This window comes from Dipodomys spectabilis, unplaced genomic scaffold (assembly GCF_019054845.1).
Source record: "Dipodomys spectabilis isolate Male_0828 unplaced genomic scaffold, ASM1905484v1 ptg000051l, whole genome shotgun sequence".
NCBI classification, from domain to species: Eukaryota; Metazoa; Chordata; class Mammalia; order Rodentia; family Heteromyidae; genus Dipodomys; species Dipodomys spectabilis.
Genome location: NW_024870728.1, coordinates 23,189,623 through 23,216,643, shown reverse-complemented (window position 1 = coordinate 23,216,643; position 27,021 = coordinate 23,189,623). Strand labels below are relative to the sequence as shown.

At 35.6% G+C, this 27,021-nt stretch overlaps 1 protein-coding gene across 2 annotated transcripts in view; it reads left to right on the top strand.

Annotated features, from left to right (window-relative positions):
• Pard3b (par-3 family cell polarity regulator beta) overlaps positions 1 to 27,021 on the top strand; it is a 971,067-nt gene that overhangs the window by 486,848 nt on the left and 457,198 nt on the right. For both annotated transcript variants that reach the window (XM_042679102.1, XM_042679101.1), the window contains exons 6-10: positions 4,355 to 4,441; positions 9,651 to 9,776; positions 11,237 to 11,595; positions 14,044 to 14,183; positions 15,639 to 15,767. In XM_042679102.1, coding sequence (XP_042535036.1) covers positions 4,355 to 4,441; positions 9,651 to 9,776; positions 11,237 to 11,595; positions 14,044 to 14,183; positions 15,639 to 15,767 — 841 coding nt within the window. The remainder of the gene's footprint in view (positions 1 to 4,354; positions 4,442 to 9,650; positions 9,777 to 11,236; positions 11,596 to 14,043; positions 14,184 to 15,638; positions 15,768 to 27,021) is intronic.

The following is a 27,021-nucleotide window of genomic DNA, read 5'->3' as shown; positions in this document are numbered from 1 at the left end:
CACACATTCTGTCCATCTGTTATAACTCTGTCTTCTCTCTCCATTTTAGCAATACAGAAGATGTATTTCTCAAACCTAAAGTATTTAACAATTTTTCAAAAGTCTCACCAATTCCTTTTTTGTTGCTGTTGCTTGTGAGGTTGAACTCTAGGCCTGGATGCTATCCCTGAGCTCTTCAGCTCAAGGCAAGCACTCTACCACAGCACCATTTCTGGTTTTCTAGTGGCTTATTGGAGATAAGAATCTCATGGACTTTCCTGCCCGGGCTGGCTTTGAACCATCATCCTCAGATCTCAGCCTCCTGAGTAGGTAGGATTACAGGCATGAGCCACCGGCACCAGTTTACCAATTCCTTTCTATGCTAAGGATGAAGTATTTCATTTTAGTATACAAATGTGTTAATTCCTTTAGAAAATTCTAAGAATCATACTAATAGATAGCAGTTATTGATCCCTTTATATATTCCAGATACCTATGTATGATTATTCCCTATTTTTCTCATTAACACCAACAATTCCATTTAAAAAAAGTTCCTAATCTTAATGTCCTCATTAGACAGAACAAATGAGGAAATTGAGGTTTTGGGTCTTGGTTTAAATGACTTACTCAGATATTTTACGACCTTAAAAGCAGAGAAGATTGCTTCCCTTACACATACTCTCTATCATTTAAGCCACACCCAACTTTGCTTCTAGATTGCAGAATCCCCCCATCTCTGTCCTCAATATTGTCTCTCCCAGACCTCAATGAAACGCGTAGGATTGAGTTGAGTAACCTTTTTTTCTTTATTTTATTAGATTTAAGTAACTGCAAGAACAGAGGTGTCAATTCAACATATCAGTTTCTGATATGAGTACAATGTCTCTTTATCAGTGTCACCCCTTATTTCATTCTCCCCCATCTATCCCTCCCCCACTCATTCCCTCAAGTTACAGGGATCCATTTTCATATGTGTACATTAAATAAGTAGTATGTCTATATTTGCCCACCATACCTCTCTTCCCTGAGCGATCCTATCTCCCCATATGCTCCACCCTCTTAGACAAAGCATGTTTCATCTTTCTGGAATTCATTCTGTGAAACTGTCCGTTAAATGACTTGAATAATTTCAGTTTCAAAGTCTTCCCACTTGCTTGGTATGAAGAAATCAGCTGAAGTGTCTGTTGCATTTTCTGCCTCAGGCTTCAAGTGTTATTTCTGGGTACAAATCAATTGAAGCACTTAACATCCAGCTCTAGCAGAGTAACCAGTCATAATGACAGTCTCCTTGTAATCCACTAACGTTAGCTTTGCCCATAGCTCTGTCCTGAGCTCTTAGACTGGTAGCAGCTGGTCCTAGTCATTATTTGAGTCAAATGTGTCCAAATTGATCACCTTAAGGCAATTTAGTGTGGTTAATATTAGTTAACCTAATGCTCTGTAGTGTTCTACTTATTTTAAGTATTTCTTAGTATCCTGTATAAAAATTGTTCATTTGATTCCTAGTGAATCCACTTTTCTTCTTGATATAAGCAATATTTTTCTTTACTTCACAATTCAATTTTTGATCCACGTTTTAGCATTCTTTTTCCTTTATACTTCCTAGATTATTCTTTCCCCTCATTTCTTACATTTCCAATAGTGAGTTCACCTTCCAGCTTGTCTTCTGGTTACTATACTGGCTCCAAACCATACTCTTCTCTGTTCTCTAAGTCCTGCATGCACGCTGGCATTTATCTAAACCAACAGCACTAATAGCCCATTTTTACATCTTTGAAAAATGTCACTATTTGAGATATGTATTCCAATAACTGTGTCAAGTATTAGTTGCTGTGTTTGTAATTCATGAAGTGTGTATATACAGCAATTTTTATAGAACTCCATCAAGAATTTATAAAAAATACTGTGGGGTGTTTTCCTTTTGACTATAAATAAAAATATTGGGACTTGTTTCCGTGACTACTATTTCATATGGTTTTTCACCTGGAAACAAATAGCATAGCATTTTATAAAGAACATGGTGAAACATGATATGAATTAAAATTGTATTGCTTTTCTTTATTAAATAGATATAATTTGCTATAAATGCTTGCATAAAAGTTGATAAAAATGGAAGTTTTTATTCCTTTTTCCCTAGGATAGTAGCATTTTTGTGAGAGTAACCTAATAATCATCAAAAATTCTTTTAGCCAAAGTATTGTGACTATTGTGTAATGGCTAACTAAAAGCTTTACTCTGAAATATTAAAGAAAGGACTCATCTAGAAGCATACATTTAAAACTGCATTCTTCTAAAAATTGTAGCAACATTAAACAAGATTGATTACTTGAGCAAAGTATAAGGTATCTTTTATTAGGTGAATGTAAAAATACCAATTGATAAATATTAGAGTATAGATATCAACAGGATGCATTGAATTCATTATGTTTTATAGGTATAGAGATAAAGCAATATTTATAAAGTAGAAAAAATGAAAATCCATAAAAATCTATCATCTATAAAAGAAAGCCACCCTAAAAGTTCTTAAGCTGAAATCTCGAAGCATGCTAGACTAAACATTTATATTTTAAGACCTCTCTATATATTACATATGGGTGCTATCCATTAGCAAACAGGGATTCTTGATGCATTTATCTGGAAAGGTGATAATGTTTCAGTGGTTAAACAATATTTTTTGAGATACTGGGGATTTATCCCAATTCCCTGAAGATGTTAAACAAGCACTCTACCACTGAGCTATATTCCAGATTCCTTTAGACAAAATTTGTCTGTTTTTAAATGTCATAATGAAACTAGAACTTGGGTACTTTTGGTTTAGTGTGGCCTAAGTGCCTTTTTAAAAAGCTTTAGTTTATTAAATTCTGTATAATTTCTCTGTCCATTAAACATTCAGGATTTACAATGCATACCTCATAGCTCCATCCAAATACATATATTTATACAAAGGTTCATATTCTCACACATTTAAATAAGGATCCTTTCATATTGCATCATTACTCTAATGTTTGTTCAGTTTTTAACTTTTATCCAGGCCTTTGATATAAGGTGCTTACTGAGTTTAACATGTATCAGCCATATCCTGGAAGGAAAACATGTGAACCTTTATTGTCAGATTTAAAATTCTATCATCTTACAAAAAGTACTGGAAACTGTCATGCTTATTTTGTGCATTTTTTAATAATAGGCTTTCAAAGAAAACACATTAAAAATAAGTTTAATGCACTGGTAAGAATGTATTTAAAATACTTATTTTTTAATACACTGATGAGCATATAGATTTTTGATTATTTAAAGACTACTTCATACAGAGTGAATTCATCAGGCATTTTGTTTTCTTAATACTGTTCTCAACTTTCTAGCAAAGAGCCAAAATTTCACCATTTTCAATTTGGAGCGGAAAAGCATTTGTAACAGCTGTAGCTCTTAATTTGACATCTAGTTTCAGGTCATTTTCATGTAAATATGGAACAATAGAAACCTGCTACAATTTCCATAGAGGGGATGTTTGCATCAACTTTATCATTTTCCTCTGGCAATTTTATTTTCTCTCATTGGGATTAAAGGAGCCAATACTTGTTCATGGTTATTATTTTTCATCTTTAAAAAAACTTGTTAGTTCCGCTCTTTATTACACAAAAACTCCCAGTGCCTCTGTTTCCATCATACACACTATACATTAATGTTTCTAGCTCATCTTTTCCTTAATCTGGGCTAGGTGAGGCAGGTCAGGCTTTCTATTTCTTTCTATAATACATTTTCTCCAGGTTTTGCAACCTATTTTTCTACCTTAAAAATAAATTTTAAAAAATTCAGGAGGTGAATATTTGGAATTATTCCATTGAAAAACCTTATACAACTTAAAGTTTTTATTATGTTGCTTTAAAAAAGTCCAACTGTGGTCTCACAGCCAGTATGAAATGTAGTTCAAGCCTTCTCTAATAAAGATTTATATTTGATATTTACTGCTTGGAAAAAAATGCTTGCTTTATGCCTCAGCATAGATCTACGTATTTTCATGCATTTAGGAGCTGTAAAGAAATTTTCAAATGAGTATCATTGGGATGAAATGTTATACTTGTGTACCTGTTTTTAAATATGTTGATTTATGCAGATTTAAGTGGGAAGTTATTTTTGTAGTAATTTAGATTGTGCTAAGATTTCTTGTGCCTTGCCTAAGGATAAAAATAAGGAACCAGATAGTCTTTTAGGCATATTATTTTGTCGATTTTTTTCTAATATAACCAGTTAACCATATACATTTCAACTACACCTCAGCTGTTGAAGTTACAGCGGTTGATTCATTGTGAGGGGAAGGAGGCTAATGTGCCTCATCTGGTGTTTGGCCAAGACTCATCTGTGTTTTCTTCTGCCCCAGTGATATGACGAGAAGAGTGGAGATTTCTGGGGAAGGAGGTCCTTTGGGAATACATGTTGTGCCGTTCTTTTCATCTCTGAGTGGAAGGTAAGCTGTTTTCCTTGTTTCAGAAGCCCAAGCTAATGAAAACCATGACATGCTCTCTGTCATGTCATCATTTTTCGGCAGAGGATTAAGTACAATTTTATCTTAGTCAGATGGACCTCTCTACTTATAATTTTGTTGGCCACATGTATTGGCAACAAAATTAAATCATTTACTTTGAGGATACTGTAAAAAGGAAAAACATTTATCACATTTTCTCCATTTATGATTAATTGTAAAACATTTTCTTTCAAGTGTCTTTGTCAGTAATACACAATAAACAGAATCTTGGCACCGATTTTTAACATATTGTTAGACAAATGTTGCAACTGAACTTTTGTAATAATAGAAAATACATGTCAATCAGGTATTGATTCCAAACTGACATTTCCTCAGACTTTAAAAATAAGACTATAGAGCTGGCTCTGCTAGCGAAGAAAAATGTCAGTTTGCTTTTACTAAATTATAATTTATGCCATTGAAAATAATTCGACATATCTTTATTTTTAACTGGCAAATAAAAATTTGGATTGTGTTAATATTTCTTGAAAATCATATCTATCTAACTGGATGTAAAATATGTTCTGTGAGTATAAATAAAAGTACTTGCCTCAGAGCTAATAATAGTAATAGTATAAAGACCTTATGGAACTAGTTTTCGGTATTACGTCACTAGGTTTAGACTATGTTGCTTTTCAATGAGATGACTCTCTATAGCCCTAGATGGATATATTGACAAGGGTTGACAGAAACTTAAAGGAAAATCAGATTCTTATCCGCATGGCATACTTTCATTAGTTTGTAAATTCATTTTCTTAAAGGTATTGTTGAAAAGTCAGAATGTTTTATTTTAGCCTAGTGTGTGAAAGACCAGAAAAGTCCATTGATTTTCCCAAAGTCACTAAAAAAACAAAGCGCAACAAAAAACAAATCTCCCAATGTGCCTTCACTCCATTATTCTTTGTACAACTAATGTTTCCAATGATTGTATACTATTAACTTGCAGTGCTAAATATGTATTCAGTTCAGTCTGCCATACCAATAGAAAAAGATTTACCCATGGTATTTCGACTTGCATTGCATTCAGCAGGTAGCCATCTGCTAACTGTAACTGCAAAGTCATCTTATTATTATTTTATTTTATTACAAAATAACAGCTGATGCCAATCATCTCTTCCTGGAATGAATGTTACTTAGAAAAGAATGAACCAAAAAACTAACAGCTCTTGTGTCTGGTTTCCTGTATGTATTAATAAGCATGTTTATAAACGTTATGGGTTATGGCATAGGACAAACCGAGATTGTTTTTGATAGACAGGCTGAGTACTCCATCCTCATGAGAAATACTAATGGCCTCTGGCAGAAGGGTTCTGAGAGCTTTGTGAAATAGTGGAGTGGTTAAATTACCAGTTCCCTTAGCTCAATGAAGCTGGAATAGAACATGAGATCTTCCCAATTTATGAAAAATGAGAAAATGTACAATGTGGCTCACTATACATCATTTTCAATAGTTCAAAAACAAACTGGCCCTGTACATGGAAAATCATCTACTCTCTTTTCAAGTAATAATAATAATTTTTTAAGAAAACACTGGAGTTTATTAGTTTCCTCCCTTCTTCTTCTTTCTGGTTTGATTCCTAGCCTCAGCCTGGACTTGAATTCAGAAAAGCTGGAATGAATACTGGTGTTTTTTCCATATAACCTTCAGCAAGCCTCCCAAACTTGTCTTCTGCAAATACCTACTTTACTTCAAGGTTATAGGGATTAAATGGCATTAAAATGTGAAAGTTCTTAGTAAAACCCACAAGCTATGAACTTACAAATTATCAGTATTGTTTTGGCTACAACAAAAAAGCATAATTCAGAAATAAACTTTTATTATAAATGTATAGTCAACTGTTTAGTAACTTGGAGAAATTTATTATTATTATTATTATTATTATATTTTTGCTATCTACTAGTATTATAGGAAGGAAATTTAATTAAAAACATTAAAAATAATATGGAAGTGGAGACATGAGCCAGTAAAAGTTATAAAGTAATGAGTACAGGCTGAAACAGCACACTTAACTCAACCCATGTGTGTAGATACAACTGTGTATACAGCATGTCTGACAAGAGTCTGACTTTGTAATGCCATATGGTTTCACTGTGTGAGCACAGGGGCTTAGGGTCATGGCGCTGTACTTAGCTCTTTCATTTCCTTCCATTTATTGGCCGGTGTCATTATTTTAAATTAGAATTTACATTTAATTCCTTATTAAGACTACTGTAATTGGCTTTTGCCTCCGATGTGGTTTTTTTTTTCTTTTAGAAAAATACTGGCACACCTGTCGTTGAATAAGAAACCTAACCTTCATAAAAAACCTTAATAAAAATATAGATACTGCTATAGCAGATAGTGTCTCTGTGAATTCATTAGACGAATACAATATACTAAGTTCTTGCAAGTAAAAACAACATAATTTACTTCTAGACTGTGAATGTGACTTTTTACAACCTAAGATCTAGTGCTTTTCAACAAACATAGCATAATATACTTCAGCTTCAGCGTAAAGGCAGCTAAACACAAGAGAGGAGGAGAAAGGTGAGAGATGGGGGAAAAATGGTACAGAAAGTGAGATGTTGAGACAAAAATGTTCAGCAGGTAGAGGGGCAAATCTATATAACACCATACTGGGGCAGGGGTGGGGTTGAGGGGGAGCAGGATGAGCAAGGAGAGATGTTGTTGCCTCAATGATACTGCATGAGCAAGAAGCAAACATTGCTCGTCTTATTCCCATAGGCTGTATGGTTTAGCTTCCTTTATCACTGCTTATAAATGCAAAAGAACTGGTTAGTCTTGGCCTATAGTTTCTCAGCAACGTTTATCTTTAAATCCTGTGAATCTTGGCTTCACATGAGTCAGACACCGTAGCCCACCAGTTTGGACCAAGGAGGAGAATGAGATACTCTTTCTGAGCCTTCAACTAGTGGTGTGGATGACATCATACTGGAGAGAATCCATCTCCTCCATGGCATAGAGAGGGCAAGGGTGGTTTGTTGCCAGGGACCAAACTAATAAAATCAGTCAGTTTTACATTTTACCAAAATTACCTCTGACACATGGGTTTTACAGTTGGGCTTATTCTGTCAATAAATTTTTCATGGAAGTTAGGTTATTTAGATCAGCGAGGTTCACATAGCATACTCCAGCTGTGATGTGCAAGCTAAATTGCAACCCAGCGGCCTGAAAGAATTAATTCATCTCCCAAAATGTGAAATTAAATCCTAGGGAGTAACATTACATGACTGATGATGTACTGAATTAAATTAAAGGAAGACTTGAATGCTTGTTAAAAAAATATCACTTACATAAACTATTTTATAACCACATGTGAGCCTTCTAATGGATCATGTTATTGTGAACCCACCATAACAAAAATCCAGAATGTGAGCTATCAGAAAATGCTTCATTGTGGAAAAAGCGCGGTGTTGATCTATTTCTTCAGTTCTGTGTGCCATGGTCATTCAACTTTTAATATTCTATTAGGAGAGGATGCTAACACAGAATGCTTGATTAATTTACTAACATAGTAGAAGGAGGAAGTGAAGCATCAGACCTCAGTCTCCATTTGCACCTGACCTCAACTGCTTCATGCAGTAGGCAGCGTGACTCTTTGCTGTTCCATCTCTGGCTGCAGCATACTGTTCTCATTTAACTTTTTTTTTTCAAGTAAGACCTAAATATCACTGTGCATTCCTTGCCCATTGATATCTCAAGATGGTATGAGCTCATTAAATGAACTGAGGCCTCGAAGCAGAGGCTCAACTTTGTGGCTACTCCAGACAGGAGGATCATTTTCTCCAACATTTTCATTACAGGCTGCCCTTTTTCCATGACTGACCTTATTATTCACACATAAAATCTGCTCATATTTTATTTAGATTTGGAATTTAATGCAAAGGGACTGTGTAATGGCACACAAGGCTCTTCTACAAAAGAAAGCAACAAAGTCAAAAACAAAAGGACAAGAAACGTGGCAAGGGAAATGTCTCTACACTCAGGGGCTTCCTCCTAGAAGACATACCTATCATCTTTCTCTGAGACACAGCTAGTATGCTGACATGCCAAAAGAGAAAGGAAATCTCTCAAATGAGAAGCAATAAAGATAGATACAAGATTTGTTCCTTTTCATTTTCATTATTGGTTTAGTTTGGGGTTTATAAAAATAACAGAGTTGTGTGTGTGCACAAATACATATCCATGTGCACATGCATTTGGCCTCTGTATGAGTTTCTCATTCACAGTGGATTCAATCACCCATGGATTGAAAATGGTAGGAAAAATATATTTGTATTGTATATATATATATATATATATATATATATATATATATATATCAAGGGATTTTTTGCTTGTCATTATTATTGTTCTCAAACAATAAGCTACAACTATTTAAAAAGCATTTCCATTGTATCAACTGTTTTTAGTAATCTAGAGATGATTTAAAGATATCCAGAAGGATGCAACTATTATGCCATTTTATGGAAAGAACTCAAGCGGTCACAGTTTTGTTTTGTTTTTATCCAAGGGGGTCTTGAAACCATGACATGTCAATGACTTATCTGTTGTTAGCTCTGAAATCCTATGATGACTCTAGCTTAATTTTTCTATTACTATCTCCTTTACCTTAAACCTGTACTTACTAATTTACCCAGTCCTGGTCCTATGACCTTTTCTCCTCTTATTTCTTCTAGACATCAGAGGAAAAAACCAAGTGCTCACTGAATTCAGCAGCACTAACTGCTGAGACTGATCTTTCTTCTCAGTAATACAATCTTAAACACTTGTTTATTTCTTAGCATGCTGATTACTGAACAGGTAGTAAGATTCAAAAGGGCACTGTGAATGTCTAAGCATCATGTCCTCACCTTGGCAATGACTCAGGCTTACAGACAAATGTGATGCCCTTTGTCACACCACAAGTCTTCTCTCTTCTCTACTTCACTAAGCTATTCTAGCATTTCTGATTTATGGCAAGCATGAGACATGGAATTGCAGAATTGAGAAATGAGTTGTATGCATATGTGTGTGTTTGCAGTTACCTGCATAGAAAGGATACTGTATTTCATAAATAGAAATCAACACTTATTTCTGAATACTTGCAAGTGAAAAAAATTAGCACACTGGTGTTTAATAATCCTATTTCAAATTAAAATTTGTGTTTAGGATCCTAGGACTCTTCATCCGAGGCATTGAAGAAAACAGCAGGTGCAAACGGGAAGGACTCTTTCATGAGAATGAATGTATTGTAAAAATCAACAGTGTGGATCTTGTGGACAAAACTTTTGCTCAGTAAGCATTTTTTGTTGTTTTGTTTACTTTATTGATCCTTGGGATATTTGCAGTCATTATGGAACTCATTATGAGAAAAATTGTAGGTGGAATTTCTGGTCAATTCTCTTTAAGTGACCCCTTAACATCCATTTTCAAATGCGTTTTACATTCGGCATATTAGAAGGTGGCCCACACGTGGGCCACAACTTCTAGGCATGTGAAGCCACAGAACAGAGCAAGCCTTCCTGCCTGGCTTTCTTGCTGGGGTATCTATGGAAGGATTTGTTTTTCATGGGCTCTGGGTCAGTTATGCTGGTATTTAATGGTTCTCTTTACAGACTATTTGTTCCAGCTTATTAATTAACCTATTTGATGTCAGCCGTTTTCTGTGAACTCTAAAATCAGTGAGAAATATCTATAACTATCGAATCTAAGACTGTAAATAATACAAACAAATGTCTAAATTAAAATTAAAATGTTCTCCCTCCAGAAATCACATCTCAGAATGTGAAAATGTTATGGGAATACATTTTCTCTCTCTTTTTTTTGAAAGACTTAGAATATGTAGCAGACTGATGCATATTTATATTTATTAATGTATGTTGGCATTGCATTGGGATTTCAAATTAAGGGAATAAGCACTAATACTTTTTGGTAATAATCAACAACCTCAACTAATTCAGACCCAGACCACTCATACTACATCTCCTTCCTAGGCATTAGTTTTCAATACTGTAGGCAGACAAGAGAGTTTGGTTGTGAGTAGAAGGAAAGTAGGTACTAACTCCTACAAAAGAATCTATTTTGTTAAAATACTGGTAGGCAAAGTCATAATTATTAGTAATGATATAATTTGTATACACTGCTATACGTTTTTATAAGAATTTGATAGATAGGGGCAAGACAGACAGAATCATTCTTGGCATACATGAGCAGAATGAAAAGTCATAGAAATTTTGTTCAGAGTTGGTATGGAGGAAAATCTGATTTTCCTCTCAAGCAAAAATAGCATATTAATAATCTGATCAAAATGCTAAATGATTTCCCCCATTTACATTAAAGTTAGTTTATTACATGTTTTTTTCCGTTAATTAATTCTGGTTAAAATTTCAGATTTAGAAACACTTGAAAGCTCAGAATCATGGGGCAAATTATTTAATCTCTCTTAGCCTCAACTTGAATTTGCAAAATGAGAATTTACTATTTTTACCTTAGGAGGTTGTTAAGTAGACTAAAATGAGAGAACTTTGCATGATTATCAGGCATGGGCAGCCGGGTAGAGGGGGCATTAGTTGGCAGGGAGTAAGTGCCAACTAGTAATTAGTTAGCAGTGTCCCATCCGTGATGGTATTCCTAGTGCCTCCCATGCTTAGACTACTACTGTGCTGTTCCTGGTCGCCACCATGCTGAGTCACCTAGGAAATTAGGAGGTAGGTAGCTCAGGAGAACACAGTATCAATGTAACTTACTCTTTCAAGGGCACAAGGTATCTTCCGTCAGGCGATGAACTCTTCAAGTGTGCTCCTCCATGTGCTTCCACCTCAAAACCGTGAACAGTATGAAAAATCAGTCATCGGACCCCTTAACATATTTGGTAACAGCAATGGTGCATTGAGAACAAAGGTGACACCACCTGTCCATGGGAAACCGGGACTGAAGACAGTAAATCTCACAGGAATGAACAGTCCTGAAACAGATACATCAGCTTCCCTGCAGCAAAGCAAGAGCCCCCGAGTACCAAGACTAGGAAGAAAGCCTTCCTCTCCCTCACTCTCCCCTCTCATGGGGTTTGGCAGCAAGAAGAATGCCAAGAAAATTAAGATTGACCTAAAGAAAGGTAATTATTAAATTATGCTTAATAGCATTCTATTATTGTAACATGTAAAATTGGTTAAGAGAAATGCATTAAAGCTAATTTAGTTAATTCCCCTTTCATTTAATTGTATCAAAGAATAGATTTTAAGTGTATTCTTGGGCAACCTAACTTTCAGGACATTGTACTACTTTCTTCATCTTTCCTACTGTAGAGTATAGGTTATTTGAAACAGGAAAACAATAAAGACAAATTGGGGAGTGGAAAGAAATCGTTGCAAACTTGCTCAAAATGAAGAATACTGTGTTACAGTTTAACACTAAATAGATATTAAAATAGAGATGTCCTCATTTGGGACACAATTAGTGATTTTTTTAAGCATCCTTTAGGTAACATATGACAAGCATATGGTCTTGCTGTCTGAGAGATTTTTATATCAGCACAACTTTATTCCAGAGAAAAAATATATAATTATTAATAATTTCATTGTTTAAACATTACTAGTAGATTCAGACGCGTATATAACCTTTTCTTCATCTTTAGCAGGCAACATATCCTTTTCTGCTCTGGTCTCCTCTCTAGTATGTCTTTTTGCTTTCAGATTAATCTTCCCTAAGGACAGCCCTAATGTCATTCTTTTTCATTTAAGGCTTTCTGATAGATTTTTAAAATGACTGTTATGTTTCTTCATCTTTGTTATGTCAAGCACACGTCAGTGAGACTAGATCATGTGTGAACATGCATATTTATGCAATATTATACACACTCATTCACATTCCTTTATATCTTTGTTTACTTTTTGACTTCTACTGGCTTTCTCCTTTCCCAGTTGCAATCTTCTTAAATCCTGTCTTTCCAAGACAATTACAAGGACCCAGATTCTTGGCTGAATCAATAGAGAATTTAATAGTCACAAGGCTTACTAATATATTTCAAAAACAACATGTATGCTTAATACAGATATGCATATTATTCTAAAAAAGATTTCTCTGATCAGAATTTCACTTACCATAAAAATCCTATACTGGGAATAAATTGAGTTGAATAAGAGGCACAAATACTGCAATGTGCTTATTAGTTAGAATTTTTATTTATATGCATTAGATGTATTTTTGTATAAATAATTGTATGAGACATGGAGATATATACTTTGGGGACAGAATAGTAAATCAGTCATACAGCCATTTTAAAATCTATCAGAAAGCCTTAAATGAAAAAGAATGACATTAGAGCTATCCTTAGGGAAGATTAATCTGAAAGCAAAAAGACATTCTAGAGAGGAGACCAGAACAGAAAAGGATATGTTGCCTGTCTAAATGTGAAAATGGAATATGCATGCCTTAATCATTGAATGATTGTAAGAAGGAAGAAAGCAGATTATAGTTATTGTTGAGGTTTTTAGCAGGGAAATTCACATAATAAAGATATCCTTAATAGAAATTCAAATGTTAAGTCGATTGGGATGTTTGAAAAGGGGCAAGATCTGGGTTGAAAAAGACAGTACATAGTGATATTTGAAGTTCCCATGGTGAGTTAATGGCCAAACCATTAACTGGTAATATCTAGGAAGCTCACATCAGACTTGGTCTACAGAGCAGGTATTGGGAGATGATTTTGGAGCCAGGACATGACCAAGGCAAGAAGTCCAGAAGATATAGTGTCCAAAAACACAGGCTTTGGCAACATCTTTGTTTTTGTAGGAGTTTAATGGTAGGGGTTATTGAGTAGCAGACATGCTAAATGACCAAAGAGATAGAAAAATAGAGCTATTACAAATCAGGGCGAGTTAATTTCATAAAACCATTAGTAGGAAGTTACATAAATAGGAGAAAGACCAAGGATGGGGAGAATTACTAAGTGGTTTTAAGTTAAGGGACACTTACCCAAACTATAGCTGTAAGTCCTCAGTGGTAGAAGCTTGAGAGAGCACTAAAGTGGAAGTGAAGATTATTTCGGGTAGAGACATATGAACATACTTTTAGACAGAGTGGAAAATACAATATAAGGGGGCTATTGAAGCAGCAAGAAAGGAGGGCAGGGCAGTAAGACTCTGGAAGGACAATGGGCTTCAGCGATGTAAGGGATCCATACATCAGTGGAGCAGTGAGCCACGGATTGGTCAACTGATTGAGAGAACAACAAAACTCTGGTTGTATAACCTTTTGCATCCCAGGAAAGATGACTTCCAGTATGACTTACTGGGAAGTAAGTCTCTAAGTATGCACGTAACATGTTTTTCTTCTAGAACTTGAATAAATAAAAATGTTGACAGATGTATGTGGTGTAGAGCTCTAAATTCCCTTTGATACCTTCAAAACCTATTGGCAACTGTAATTGTTATTTAAATGTAGAACAACTGAAACATTTTAAAATCTCCTTTACTTTTCTATCTTAATTTAAATTAGGTGCATTTTAGTGTAAGTTTGAATATAGTATTACTGTTCCTTAATTTGACCTGGTCATCTATACTAGGTTCTGAAGGACTTGGTTTCACTGTGGTTACTAGAGATTCTTCCATCCATGGGCCTGGGCCAATTTTTGTAAAAAATATTTTACCAAAAGGAGCAGCAATAAAAGATGGTCGCCTACAATCAGGGGACAGAATTTTGGAGGTAAGACTTGAAATTAATGTATTCAATGAAGTATTTCTTAATATTTAAATCAGCCCTTACATGAACATATATACAGGTACCTTTTATATCTCAGAAGCATTGATTTGGAAGAACAGTATTCAAATCTGAACATGCTTAAATCCTCTATGTAAAATTGCATACAACATGACACAGCCTCCTACATATTTTAAAGCATCAGTAGGTTACTTTATATTATTACTACAATATAGATGTTAAGAAAATAGTTATCCTTTGATTTTAGAAAATCACAGAAAAAAGTCCATGTTAAACACAGATACAGTTTTATTTACTTAAATATTCATTTGGGTTTTTTATGGTCAGTAGAGTCTTGCTGTGTAGCCCAGCCCAGCCTCAGACACATGCTCTTCCTGCCTCAGTCTCCCGGGTATTGGGATAGCTGGGATTATATGCTTGCACCAAACACATATGACCAAAAAAAAAACAAACCAGTTATTATTTTATAGTGCTGGGGGTTGAATTTAGAGCCTTCCTATACCAGGCAAGCACTCTATCATTGAGTTATAGCTGGAGACCTTTTAAAGATTTTTTTAACTTGAAGTTGGTTGAATCTGCTGATATGAAATTCACAGATATACAGACTGAAAATTAATACATTCCGTTAAGTGTACCACATTGAATATAATTAATTCTAGACAATATAAGGACTCTAATGGCCACTTAACATTGCCAGTGACACGGAGCTAATTAATAATGAAAACTTTCCTAACTTTGTTGAAGTTAGGTTTTCCTATCTCCCGATAGGAGATAATGCTTTAATACTCTTTTGTCATGAAAAGTTACAATTCTTTTCATGTGGTTCTGGATCATGAAGAAAGTGCCACCAAATGACTTATATAGCTCCAAATTAGAGTTTCCAAGATGATAATCTGCTAACTATAATCTAGATGTGGAGGGAAGTTTATATCAAAATATTTATATTTCCAGAAGAATTTGCCATGTGATAGAGTTCATGTCTTATTGTATTGCAAAAACAAACAAAAATACTATCAGTTTGATGAATCCACTATTTTTGCTTATCACTTTGACTTTCCTCTTATAAAAATAAGGTATCTTAGGAAAATGGCTGGTATTACCAGGTTTGTCTACCATCATAAATATGATGGTTGGTGTGTTATCAGAAACATGCGTCAGTTTTACCTCACACTTGAGAGGAAGAGGTAGCAGGATCATACGTTTGAGAATGGTCTGGGCTACAAGGCCAGTCTTACCTCAGAAAAGGGAATTGGGAGGGAGTTTGAGAGAAAAGAGGAAGAGGAGAAGGAAGAGGAGGAAGAGGAAGGGGGGAAGGAGGGGGAGGGGAGAGAAGGGATGGGGATGTGAGAGGAAAAGGGAAGAAAGGGGAGGAGATAAACATTGGAGAGGAGGAGATAGAAAGTTGTTTAATGAATCTGTCTGCATGATTATACCTATTAGGTAAATGGTAAAGATGTCACTGGACGAACTCAGGAAGAGCTTGTCGCCATGCTGAGGAGCACCAAGCAAGGAGAAACAGCATCATTGGTCATTGCCCGCCAAGAAGGAAGTTTTCTGCCTCGAGAGCTGGTAATGTTCAGATCTCTCAGTCTTCACTGAATCTTTAATGCAGATCTTAAGACATTCATTGAACTCATAGTTGCTGAGTGCTTAGTTCTAAATCACTATCTTCATGTATTACCAAAGCTGAATTCGAATATTTTATTCTGAGTAGTATATTTTTGGGTTATTAATACACTGAGTTGAGTATAAACAAACAGTGCTTTTGGGGCAAGCTTTGAAACATCCTTTAATAACACACAACTAACTATTCAGTTAATTCAATGAATGTACAAAGATAGGATCTGTGGTAGGTGCTGCGCAATTCACATGACCCTTTTTAATCTAGTATTTCAGTCTAAAAGGGAACAAAATACAACTAGATATGAAAAAAGGGAGAAGAAGATCATGAAGGAGGTGAATATTATGGGCTACAGAGTTCTAAAGCACACACACAACAGGGGAATTTTGCCTGCTTTTGGGATATAGGGAAGATATCTGAGGAACAAAATTTCATGTCTTATTAAAAATGTTTGTCCTACTAACTATGCTTCTAGCAAACTGACCTAAATTGATCATCAAAGATATAGAAAAGTTCACATACATTGATTTCCCACCCTAAATTCCAATCTATTGTAACAATATATCTAGTGATCTACAACCATGAGGTATTATTGGCTCAATAACTAGCTAGACATTTTTGCAATGAAATATAATAAGTACTTAAAATTATCTCAGAATTGTTAATGACTGAGAAAATATTCATAGCATAGTGCTAAGCAAAAATGTAGGGTGTAAAATTATATATGCAGTATCAAATTATACTAAAAATAATTAAAAAGATATACATGAAATGTTGGTCATATAAGAAATGTTCATTTTCATATACACACACAATGATTACATGTTGTTTACTTATTGAAATGTCATGGCTTTATGAACACCATAGAAAATTCAAAATGTCTTTTATGGCTAAAAACAAAGAAAAGGTAGTATAAGGGAACCTTTTTTCTTTTTTGGTCCTAGGGTTTAGGTGCTGTCCCTGAGCTTCTTTTTCCCAAGTCTAGCACTATACCACTTGGGCCACAGATCTACTTACAGTTTAGGGGGGAGTTTTATTGGAGATAAAAGTCTCATGGACTTTCTTGCCTGGGCTGGCTTAGAACCATGATCCTCATATCTCAGCCTCCTGAGTAGCTATTATTGCAGGCATGAGCCATTAGCACTCAGCTTAATAAAGGAATTGTTAACAATTCATTGTGTGTGTGTGTGTGTGTGTGTGTGTGTGTGTGTGTGTGTGTGTGTGTGTGTGTGTGTGTGTGTGTGTGTGTGTGTGTGTGTGTGTGTGTGTGTGTGTGTGTGTGTGTGTGTGTGTGTGTGTGTGTGTGTGTGTGTGTGTGTGTTGGTCCTGGGGCTTGAATTCAGGGTCTGTGTGCTATCTCTGAGCTTTTTTGCTCAAGGTTAGCATTCTACTACTAGACCACAGCTGCACTTCAGTCTTTTTGGAGGTAAAATGAAGATTAGAGATTGGAGTCTCACAGACTTCCCTGCTTTGAACTACAATCCTCAGATCTCAGCTTCCTGAGTAGCTAGGGTTACAGGTATGAGCCACCACTACCAGGTTACTCCTTGGTTTTAAATGTTTTTAAGTTTTTTATTGTGAAAATACTGTACAGAGGGGTTACAGTTACATGAGCAAGGTAATGAGTATATTTCTTATCAAACATTGTTGCCTCCTCCTTTGTTTTTCCCCTACCATCCCTTCCCTCCCATCCCACAACTACACTCCCCCCACCCCACCTAAGTTGTAAAGTTAGTTTTTCAACATAGTGTCTTGTACATCTCATTGTTAAAATGGGTCACCTTGTATTCCTATTTGAACATTTTGTTTTTTCCCTTACCCTCCCCCAAATTATACTGACATCAAATACAGTGAAAACAGGGGTTATTCCATGGAGGAAGAACATACAAACCAACAAAAAAAATCACATGGAACCTTATAAATATGTTAGAAACAATAGCAAGAAAGAAAAAACCACTTGTGTCCCTATCTTGGGGTTCATTTCCCTTAACTTCATCTTATCTTAGCTTTTAGCCTTTTGTACTTGTCCCAGGCATATACTAGTTATTTGAATTTGTAAAGAAAAGGCAGAGGCATATGTAGGTAACAGGATAGTTTCCCAGAGTCAGGTGATAAGATGGTGACATTAGACGTAAAGTTTGAGGGTATTTAACTTGAAGAATAGAAAGTTTATAGACATGACAATCCTTCATCAAATATGAAAGTGTTGTGTTAGGTAGAAAGTAAACTTGGTGCATTTTCTTAGATAGATTATATCCAGTAATCTACTTATGCTTTCATAAACAGTTTGCTGAAACTTTTCTCAGTACAAGTTAAAGATTCTGGAAATGCAAAAATAATTAAGATATTTCCTACCCTCATTTATCTTATCTCTAAGCAAATTCTAGAAAAGGGATCATGTGATAAGAACTTCTCAACTCTATGGCCCTATCTAATGAGGAAGACGGCTACTTAGAATGAGAATAGTGGTTCAAAGCCAGTCTGGGCAGGAAAGTCCATGAGACTCTTATCTCCAGTAAACCACCAGAAAATTGGAAGTGGTGCTGTGGCTCAAGTGGTAGAGCACTAGCCTTGAGCTGAAGAGCTGAGGGACAGTGCCCAGGCCCAGAGTTCAAGCCCCACAACCGACAAAAAAAAAAAAAAAAAAAAAAGAATATTCAAATGAATCCTGGCTCACCATCTCTCAAAGGTGCTCTAGAAAAAGGTCTCCAGATAAAAGTTAGATGAGATAAAACAATTTCTAAGATCTCTCTCTGCACTCGGGTTCTCTTTCTCTTACATGTGTTAAATCTGTATGTACCACTTACTGCTATCTTATGTTGATAGTTTTTGTATTATCTAAAAGATTCCCTTCCCTCAAATTTATTTGGCATGGACCATTCTATACTTATCATTTTACCCATTGTCCTCCTTGCATTATTGTATGCTACAAGAAGACCTGTAGTAAAACAGGGAAGGAAAGAAGGAGTGACATCAACCAGAAAGATAATAGTCCATATTTCTCTCCTCCTTTCCTCTCCTCTTCTCTAGATCAAACTTTGGAAGATGAAATCCTGAACTTCTGCCTCATCTCCTCTGTGAAGCCCCTTATATTTCTCCAAGTAAAACATTGTAGAAGCTTAAGTCCTTTTTATGGTTTGTTTTCGAAAATACAGATTTTTTTTTTCTTTTGATCCTTTGTGAACCTCAGGTTTGCTCTACAAAGTCAAAGTGAAAGCCACAATAAATGCCTATATTATAGAAGCCCTTTCACTTCCTGTGCAATCCTGTGGATACTAGAGGTAAAAATGCTCAGAAAACATCAGTGAAACTATGTGTTTGTTCTGGACATTGAAGAAAAAGGGAAGAAGAAAACTCTACACTAAAAGGTCCCCCAATTCAATGATAGTTCTTTCTACTTCTCTCCCATAACCCTGTGGATTTCCTTACTCCATGTACAATTCCTCCTTCCTCTAGAAACTGTCCTTCTCCTTCCCCTGGGTAAGAAGGACATGAATGAAGTCTTCACTTCATAATTCTTGAGGCATTTTTTTCCTCATCAGAACCACTATCTAGAAGCAAGTAAATGAAATCATGGAATTTTCAAATTAAATAGAATTGTACAGATAGGTCTGGCTCTAATTTTGCAGATAAGAAAACAGTGTGGGAGTAACCTGTTGAAGATCACACAGTGAGCTGGAAATAGAAACCCAGATCTTTTAATACTTAACATTCCCAGACTACATTGTCTAGAACCCAATGTCTGTACTGACCACTTAGCTATGTGATGGAGGGAAAATCACAGAGCATTCTAAGGTTCTGTTTCCTAATCTGTGTCACAAGTTTCTTGTGAAGATTAAAAGAGGAAATATACACAATGCTCTTCACATCATCTCTAGCCACTTGTAAGTCCTCAATTGCTATCATAAGCTAAAATTATTTCTTAAATATATTACAATTTCCATCTTACTGTAAATAAAATACTAGGCTTTAGATGTATCATTAGATGAATAGATTTTTATAGGCTTACTTAGGACTAACCTCTATTTTTAAACAATTTTGCTTTTTTATCTTAAAGTGTATTCTGGGATCTAAAATACTTTTTTTATAAGCAAAAATTTTATAACTAAGCAACTCTGAGCAGCCTGTGGATATTATTTTTGCTCTCATTTAATAGCTTTAATGAAATTTGATTTCTGCTTCAGAAATGACATCATAAGCTGAGTCCACCAGGGAACATATTAAATTAATTATGTAACTATGAGCTTATGAATGCAAATAAATTATTTGTTCTCATTGTTCTATTTTATACAAAATGTGAAAGCGATGTACTCAGTATTTGTTATGTTAGAACTTTCTAAAAAGTAGCTAGATTCCAAACAATATTAGACAATCAACTATCCAGATACATGTCATTTTTTTTCTTTATCATAGTAAAGAAAGTATCTTGGAGTCTTATAAATACTCAACTCATGTGGATCTACAGCTTTTGTTTAAGAGAATTAGTATTCTTTTTTAAGTTCAAATACTTGCTTTGAGTACTAAAGAGAAAGAACCACTACAGAAGTTTAGAGAGTTCATGTTTACATGTACCAGAGTGTTTCCATGTGAATTTCTTCACAATGTGGCATGTACTGGACTCATACAGAGCAAAATTAAGAATAAAGTATTACATGATATACTTTTGTGTTTCTCTTTAAAAAAATAAGGAAGATGATATCACTTTGGTGTCTTCTCCCTTATCATGACTGATGCACACACTTGACTCTTCATTGAAAGTCTGGCAGGATAAAAGAAGAACAGCACTTCCTGCTTTTGTCTTGTTTTGCCTCCTTACAAGGAAACAAACTGTTTATTGTTTTCCTGTTCTGAGAAACCATCCTTTCCCATATATATATACATATACATACATATGTATATATACATACATATGTATATGTCATATTTTCTTCATAATTACTGTAAAAAAAGTATGTTGGAGGCTTATAAATACTCAATGCATATGGATCCAGAACTTTTGTTTAAGAGAATTAATGAGTGCCACTGCCCTATCTATTTTGTAACAGCTAAATCTTTCTTACTTCCTTGTTATCATTAGCTTCTTGTAAAGTCTTAATACTCACAGCAAAGGAGCATGTGGCCAGCAGTTATACTGGAAGAGTTCTAGTATATGATCATCTCTCAGATGTGACCCTGTGTCATTCCAAAGGCCTTGGCATCTATTTCCCAATCATTTCTCCTGACCTGCCCCCTAAGAGAACTGTGCTGAACTCATGTTTGTGGTCCCTGTTCTTCCTCCTGAGCAGTAAGTTAGCATCATATTTTTAGCAGCACATTGAGCAACCTTCTTTCCATCTGTATCAGGCTGGGTAGAAAATGAAATGAGAGGAATTTATGTAATAACATCACAACTATTTAGCTGTCTCTAGTAGCTATACCAAAAGAATTGTGCTTCAAAGGTAATGTTTCCAGAATCCTAGTTTGGAAAGATGCTTTGATGTCTTTACCCCCTGATGGGGTGAGAGTATATTAAAGAGGTGTTTACATAGGAAATATTTTATGCAGAAGGTACTTTGAGATTGCTGCTGGTAATAGAACAGGATGCTGAAACTGCTGTGTGTGCATCTCCTCTTGAAATGAAAACTATGCTACTTAATCACTGATTTCTTTGTTCCATTCTCTGGGAGAGGTAGCCTAAGATTTCTTTTCTATCCCTGTTACCTAAAATTTTTCTTTTTTTTAAATTACACAGAGATAAGGTCATTTTCATATCTAGGAAACATCCTGATTCTTTTTAAGAGATACACAGGGCTAAGTTATTTGACATATAGGTAAATGGATACATGTTGGTATATCTTCTTTGATTTATTATAGAGAAAGAAATATTCTTCCATTTCCTTGGGTTTTTTTTTTGTTTTTTTTTTGGGGGGGGGTCTGGTCGTGGGGCCTGAACTCTGGGCCTGGACGCTATCCTTCAGCTCTTCAGCTCAAGGCTAGCACTCTACCACTTGAGCCACAGCGCCACTTCCAGCTTTTTTCTTTTTGCTTATGTGGTGCTGAGGAATCGAACCCAGGGCCTCATGCATGCAAGGCAAGCACTCTACCACTGAGCCACCTTCCCAGCCCTTCCATTTCCTTGTTAACCTCTATCACATTTCATTTTCTGACCTACTGCCTTATCTTTAAATTATCCTGGAAATCACAGCAACCCCTGGTGGGCAAAATGAGCTGAGAAAATTTCAAATATATTTATAATTTCTACCTGCCAAGTTTGCCTGCTCTTAAATGCTGGCATCTGCAAGTAGGATTAACTGTACTTTAAGCAAGTTTCTCCTTCCTAGCATGACTGAGAACCAAAAGTTAGCTGTTTGTCATTCTGATTTGATCTTCACTTTGGAATATTGCTTTTGCTGAGGAAAAAAAAAGAAGTGGTGCCCATGTGTGTGGAGACTCACTTAAGTGTTTGGAGCATTCCAACACTACCATACATACAGTCCTATCCACAATAGCAAATGAGATGTGGTACCAACTCCTCCATGATTTTCATTAACTTGTTATGAAGTGAAAAATCCATTCCATCAAGTGTCAAATTATTTAATGTGATAAATCATGGAAGAATTCTGGTTTGAAATCTTAGATGAACCTCATTTAACTGATGTATTATTTTATTCCCTTTGGCTATTTGATGAAAATGATTCCATGCTTAATTAACCAAGATACTTAAGGAACAATGAATATTACAGTGGCTATTTGTCGATAAGTGGCAAAAATTGAAGGATAATTCCAGAATAGCTTATCTACCTAAAGTGTAAAAGTTGTATTTTTCAATTTATATAATTACAAAAACATAAAATTTGTATTAAATGCTCATGGATTCTCAAAGTAACACAATTGTAGTGAATTAGATAGCGTCCTGGCTGTGCCTTAGTTTCTATTTCACCTCTCACCGATTCTATTTCCTTCATATTGCATTTTGATTCAACTAAGGTATACTGAATCTTACCTTAGTCAAGGCTCTGCAACATGAAATCTAGGGTACATAGGGTAAGATGTATTCCTGTCCTGGAGGAGCTTCTAGCCTTACCTATGATGTCAGTCATTGACTAGCTGTGACAAAATACCTAACTTACACTACTTATTTTTGGACTATGATGAGACACAACTTCATAAGAGCATAACAACATGGAACTGTGGCAGAGGCTACTCACCATGTGACATATAAGGAACAGAGAAGTAGAGGAAGAGCAAGATAAAGTTCTTCCGGGCTTTCCCCAATGACCTCCTTCCTTCAGCAAGGCCCCACCTCCTACTTTTCACCACCCAATAATATTATCATATTAGGAACCTATCAAAGGATGAATCTATTGAATAAGTTCCATTAGGATCCATTTCCTACCTATCATCTAGCAACCAAGCCCCAATAAATAAGCCTATGAGGAAGAATTCATACTCGAACCATAACACTTGTGGTGTAATAATTTAAACCAAATCAAGAAATGTTCAGGATTTTCTTAGGAATTTTGAGCAGTGGACCTTGTAATTACAGCTGTGGGAGAAAGTATGACTCAGGGGATAGTAATGTTGAATGTAAATGACAATTTAGGTAGCTTAAGAGGCCCTTTGCATATCACAACCTTACATCAAGAAATGTTAGCGATAGTTTTAAAGCACCAGAAATATTTTGAAAAACTATTTTAAAGAATTTCTAAATGTTTCCATTTAGCTATAATAATGTTGTTAGAAAAATGGTTCTCAAAGTGTGGTATCAGATCACAAAAGTTAGCTTCACTTGGGAATTTGATAGGCAAATTCTATTGTCCTCTACTCTGTCTCTTGAATCAGAGACTCTGGAGGCAGGGTTATAGATATGTTTTAACAAACCCTTCATGTAAATCTAATGCTTGCTGAAGTTCAAAAAACTTTGGAAACCAGTTTCATTATAAAGAACATAAGCCCTTCAATATAACTTAGTAGCAGCTATAACTAATTAGCTTCGATAATCAAATTGGCAACCTAATTTCTCTATCATGTGAAGAATTCCTCTTTCTGCAAAAAAATATTCTGGGAAAATTTCAAGCCCAGTTGAGTTGTGCCTTGTTGGCCCTGTGCCCCTCATTTTGGCAAAGGGCCAGCACTGAGTGCAATTCAGTTACCCAACTCAATTACACCTGATTCATTTAGGCAAACTCAATTGTACTTGACTTTTTTTCAGCCCAACTCGATTGTACGTGAAAATTTCCACACTCAATTTGATTGTTCTCAAAATTTGTTACATGCTACCTTGTAGATTTTAGACACATCCCCAAAGAAGTGCTTTTGAGGGGCTTAGAAGATTAGGTTGTTAATATCTGTTTCTAGTTATACCGACTTCGGTCCTTCATTTGGCTTTGTCACCTGCATTAGATGCTGTGGGCTGAGGAATGCTTCACTGACCCCTACATGGGTCCTGGTCCCCCATCCCCTGTTCTGCTATACTGGATCTCAGATCAAAGATTTCCAAGTTTTGAGGAAAATGATCCTTATTGACTATCATCAAGCAACCTATATGCTTAAGTTTCCATGTATCGTTAGAGATGAGGAAAATGAGGCAGGAGGACATTGCCCCTCGCCAAAGTTTACGTTGTCAAATATCACAAATATGTCCTTCATTTCCTTCATTTCCAACTCTGTAATTTTGCTCACTTGTGCTGTGGGAGAAGGGACTAGATCCTTAATCTCTGCCAGCTTTTGGAACAAGTTCAATAACCCACAAGGCTGAGGGATAAATTGTCATTTGCTACTCCCTAGGAAGTACTTATACCTGCAAGAATTTTACTGAACCCTTGTCAGCAAAATCTAGTCTTGATCAAATAGATGATGATAAATGTTCTGGTTGAACATTATTAAAACAGATGGAGGAAGTGCTGGCCATGTTGCCAGAACTTGTATGACTTCCAGGTGTCAGAATGTAAATACTTAATGGCTTTTTATCACAAGGTGGGTTTTGTTGGAGATGGAAAGTAGTGCAAAGCAGCGCTGGATGCTGTAAAGTAGCTCTCATGACATTTCAGAGGGCTGGGCCCTAATTATATTCTTTTGCAAAGTTAACAATGAAGAGCTGTTAAGAGTCAGACCTACTTTCATAGTACAAGACAGATGTCTTATTAGTGGTCACTGTGACCATGGTTAGGCTTCTGGAAACTAGAAAAAGAACATGTACATTTAAATAGCACAGAAAAAAAAGGTAATAATGTGACCAATCGCTGACTGTATTCTTCTTATTATCCAGTTAGCCAAATGCTACCAGTAATTTATGCCAGCTGTAGGTATAATGCAGCTGAATGAGAAGTTGTTATCAAACTCTGTGGATGACCCTGATTTGCTTAATTGCCTTCATGCCGGTGATCCGTACATTCGCTAAGGTACATTGGTGTGAGATAAGGAAATAACCTCCATTTTATAAAGGATGTGTAAGGATTAGGGAGAAAAGGATGGTCTTAATTGATTACAGTTGACTTTTCCAGCTGTTGTAAAGTAAACACATCACATGTGAAACGGCCACCGCAGTCCATTTCACTCAGAAAGTATTCCTAGAGATTTGAATGTGTTTCATCTGTGTGTTTAGGAAGGAAATGTTTGATCCTTATCATTAAAGAATATCAACTTAAAACCACTGCTTCGTTTCTCCCCTCCCCCCCCCCCTCTACCCTAAGGTCTGATAAAACAAGAGATAGACACTTAAATAACAATCTGTTGCCACTTACCTCTCTCTCATGCCTTGTCCCCAAAGATTCTCTGGGCAATGACTTTTAAATATGTTCTCATTATTTTTAATGAGTGTGCAGAACACATGCCGCATAATGCAAAAGTAGATGGGTGCCCTTTCACTGAACTTGTCAGATATGATAAAACATCGTAGGGGTTAAGATGCATTTTTCTTTAAGATATTATAATTATTCAAATTAAGATGCCCAAGTACAGCTCACACGTGATTCTTGTTGCTGCCTAAATGAGGCCCCACTGCATTACCAACTCTCTCCTTTAAAATATATTCAATCACAAAATGTTAAAAAGACAAAGAACATTTAATATTGTTATGTCTCTTTAAGTTTATCCTTCTTTAAATCTGCCTTGGATGTCAGTATATTCAATTATAAACGAGTTCAATTATGTTTCCTGGCCACTTATTGAGTTATATGAAGGACTTTTATCACCTGGTCTTTCTGCAATTAAGTCTTTGCATTTCTTAGAGGCTCACGACCTAAGGAAAGCTTGTTTATCAGCTTGAGATGCTATTTCAATTTTGTTATATTCCTCTTTTTTTTTCTCCTCTCTCCTTCCTTTTTCCTCCCTCTTCCTTTTTCCTGTTTCTGACCTCCCATCCTGCTTTTCTGAAAGCAAATAACACTCTGCATGTTATCTCTCAATTACAGAATATATTTAATTCTATGTTATATGTAAATGCTACATAGTGATGATGGCACAGATAATAGTTATAACATGGAAGTTGTCGTGCTAGAATAAATAATCTAATTCAAGAAGAGAAAAGCTAGTTACACATTCCATAAATATTATGGCCAGTGGTTCCTGGCTCATAGAACTGTGTGCCTTAGCAGCCTGAAGATGACTTACCAACTTCTACCCTGACATGAAGGCCAGCCATCTCTGTTTTTCTTGCCAGCAGCTATAAATTTTACTTTTAGACTTTTAACTTCCCACTGGGGGATGAGGTAATAAATAGGAACAAATGAACAACAACAACAACAACAATAAAAAGCAAACCCAAGATGGCTAAACACATACAAAAAACGGCCACTAAAACATCTTCATAAATCACTTCCACTCCATTTACTTGAAACTAAAGGTTTCTCTTCCATGATGCTTAAAGAGATGTTGATATTCAGAACATTTATCTCCTTGGGCCTCCATTTTTCTCTATTTTTGGATTACATGACTCAATTTTTTAATGAAATTTACTGAACATTTATTACTCCTAATTTAGTGGAGCAAATGCCTATGGAAGGTTTATTTCTGCTAAATGTTGTATCAGTTACTGGATATTCTAAAATGTTCTAAAACATGATGCCTAAACTCCAGGGGCATAGACAATGTTAAGTGGAGATGCCATATAAATAATAGTAGCTATTATCTGCAGGGAAAAGTAGGAAAGTTAATAGAAGGGAAATAGTTGCAGAAAAGTAGAACTGGAGAGATTATTTGTGAAGTAGTAAAAAAAAAAAAAAA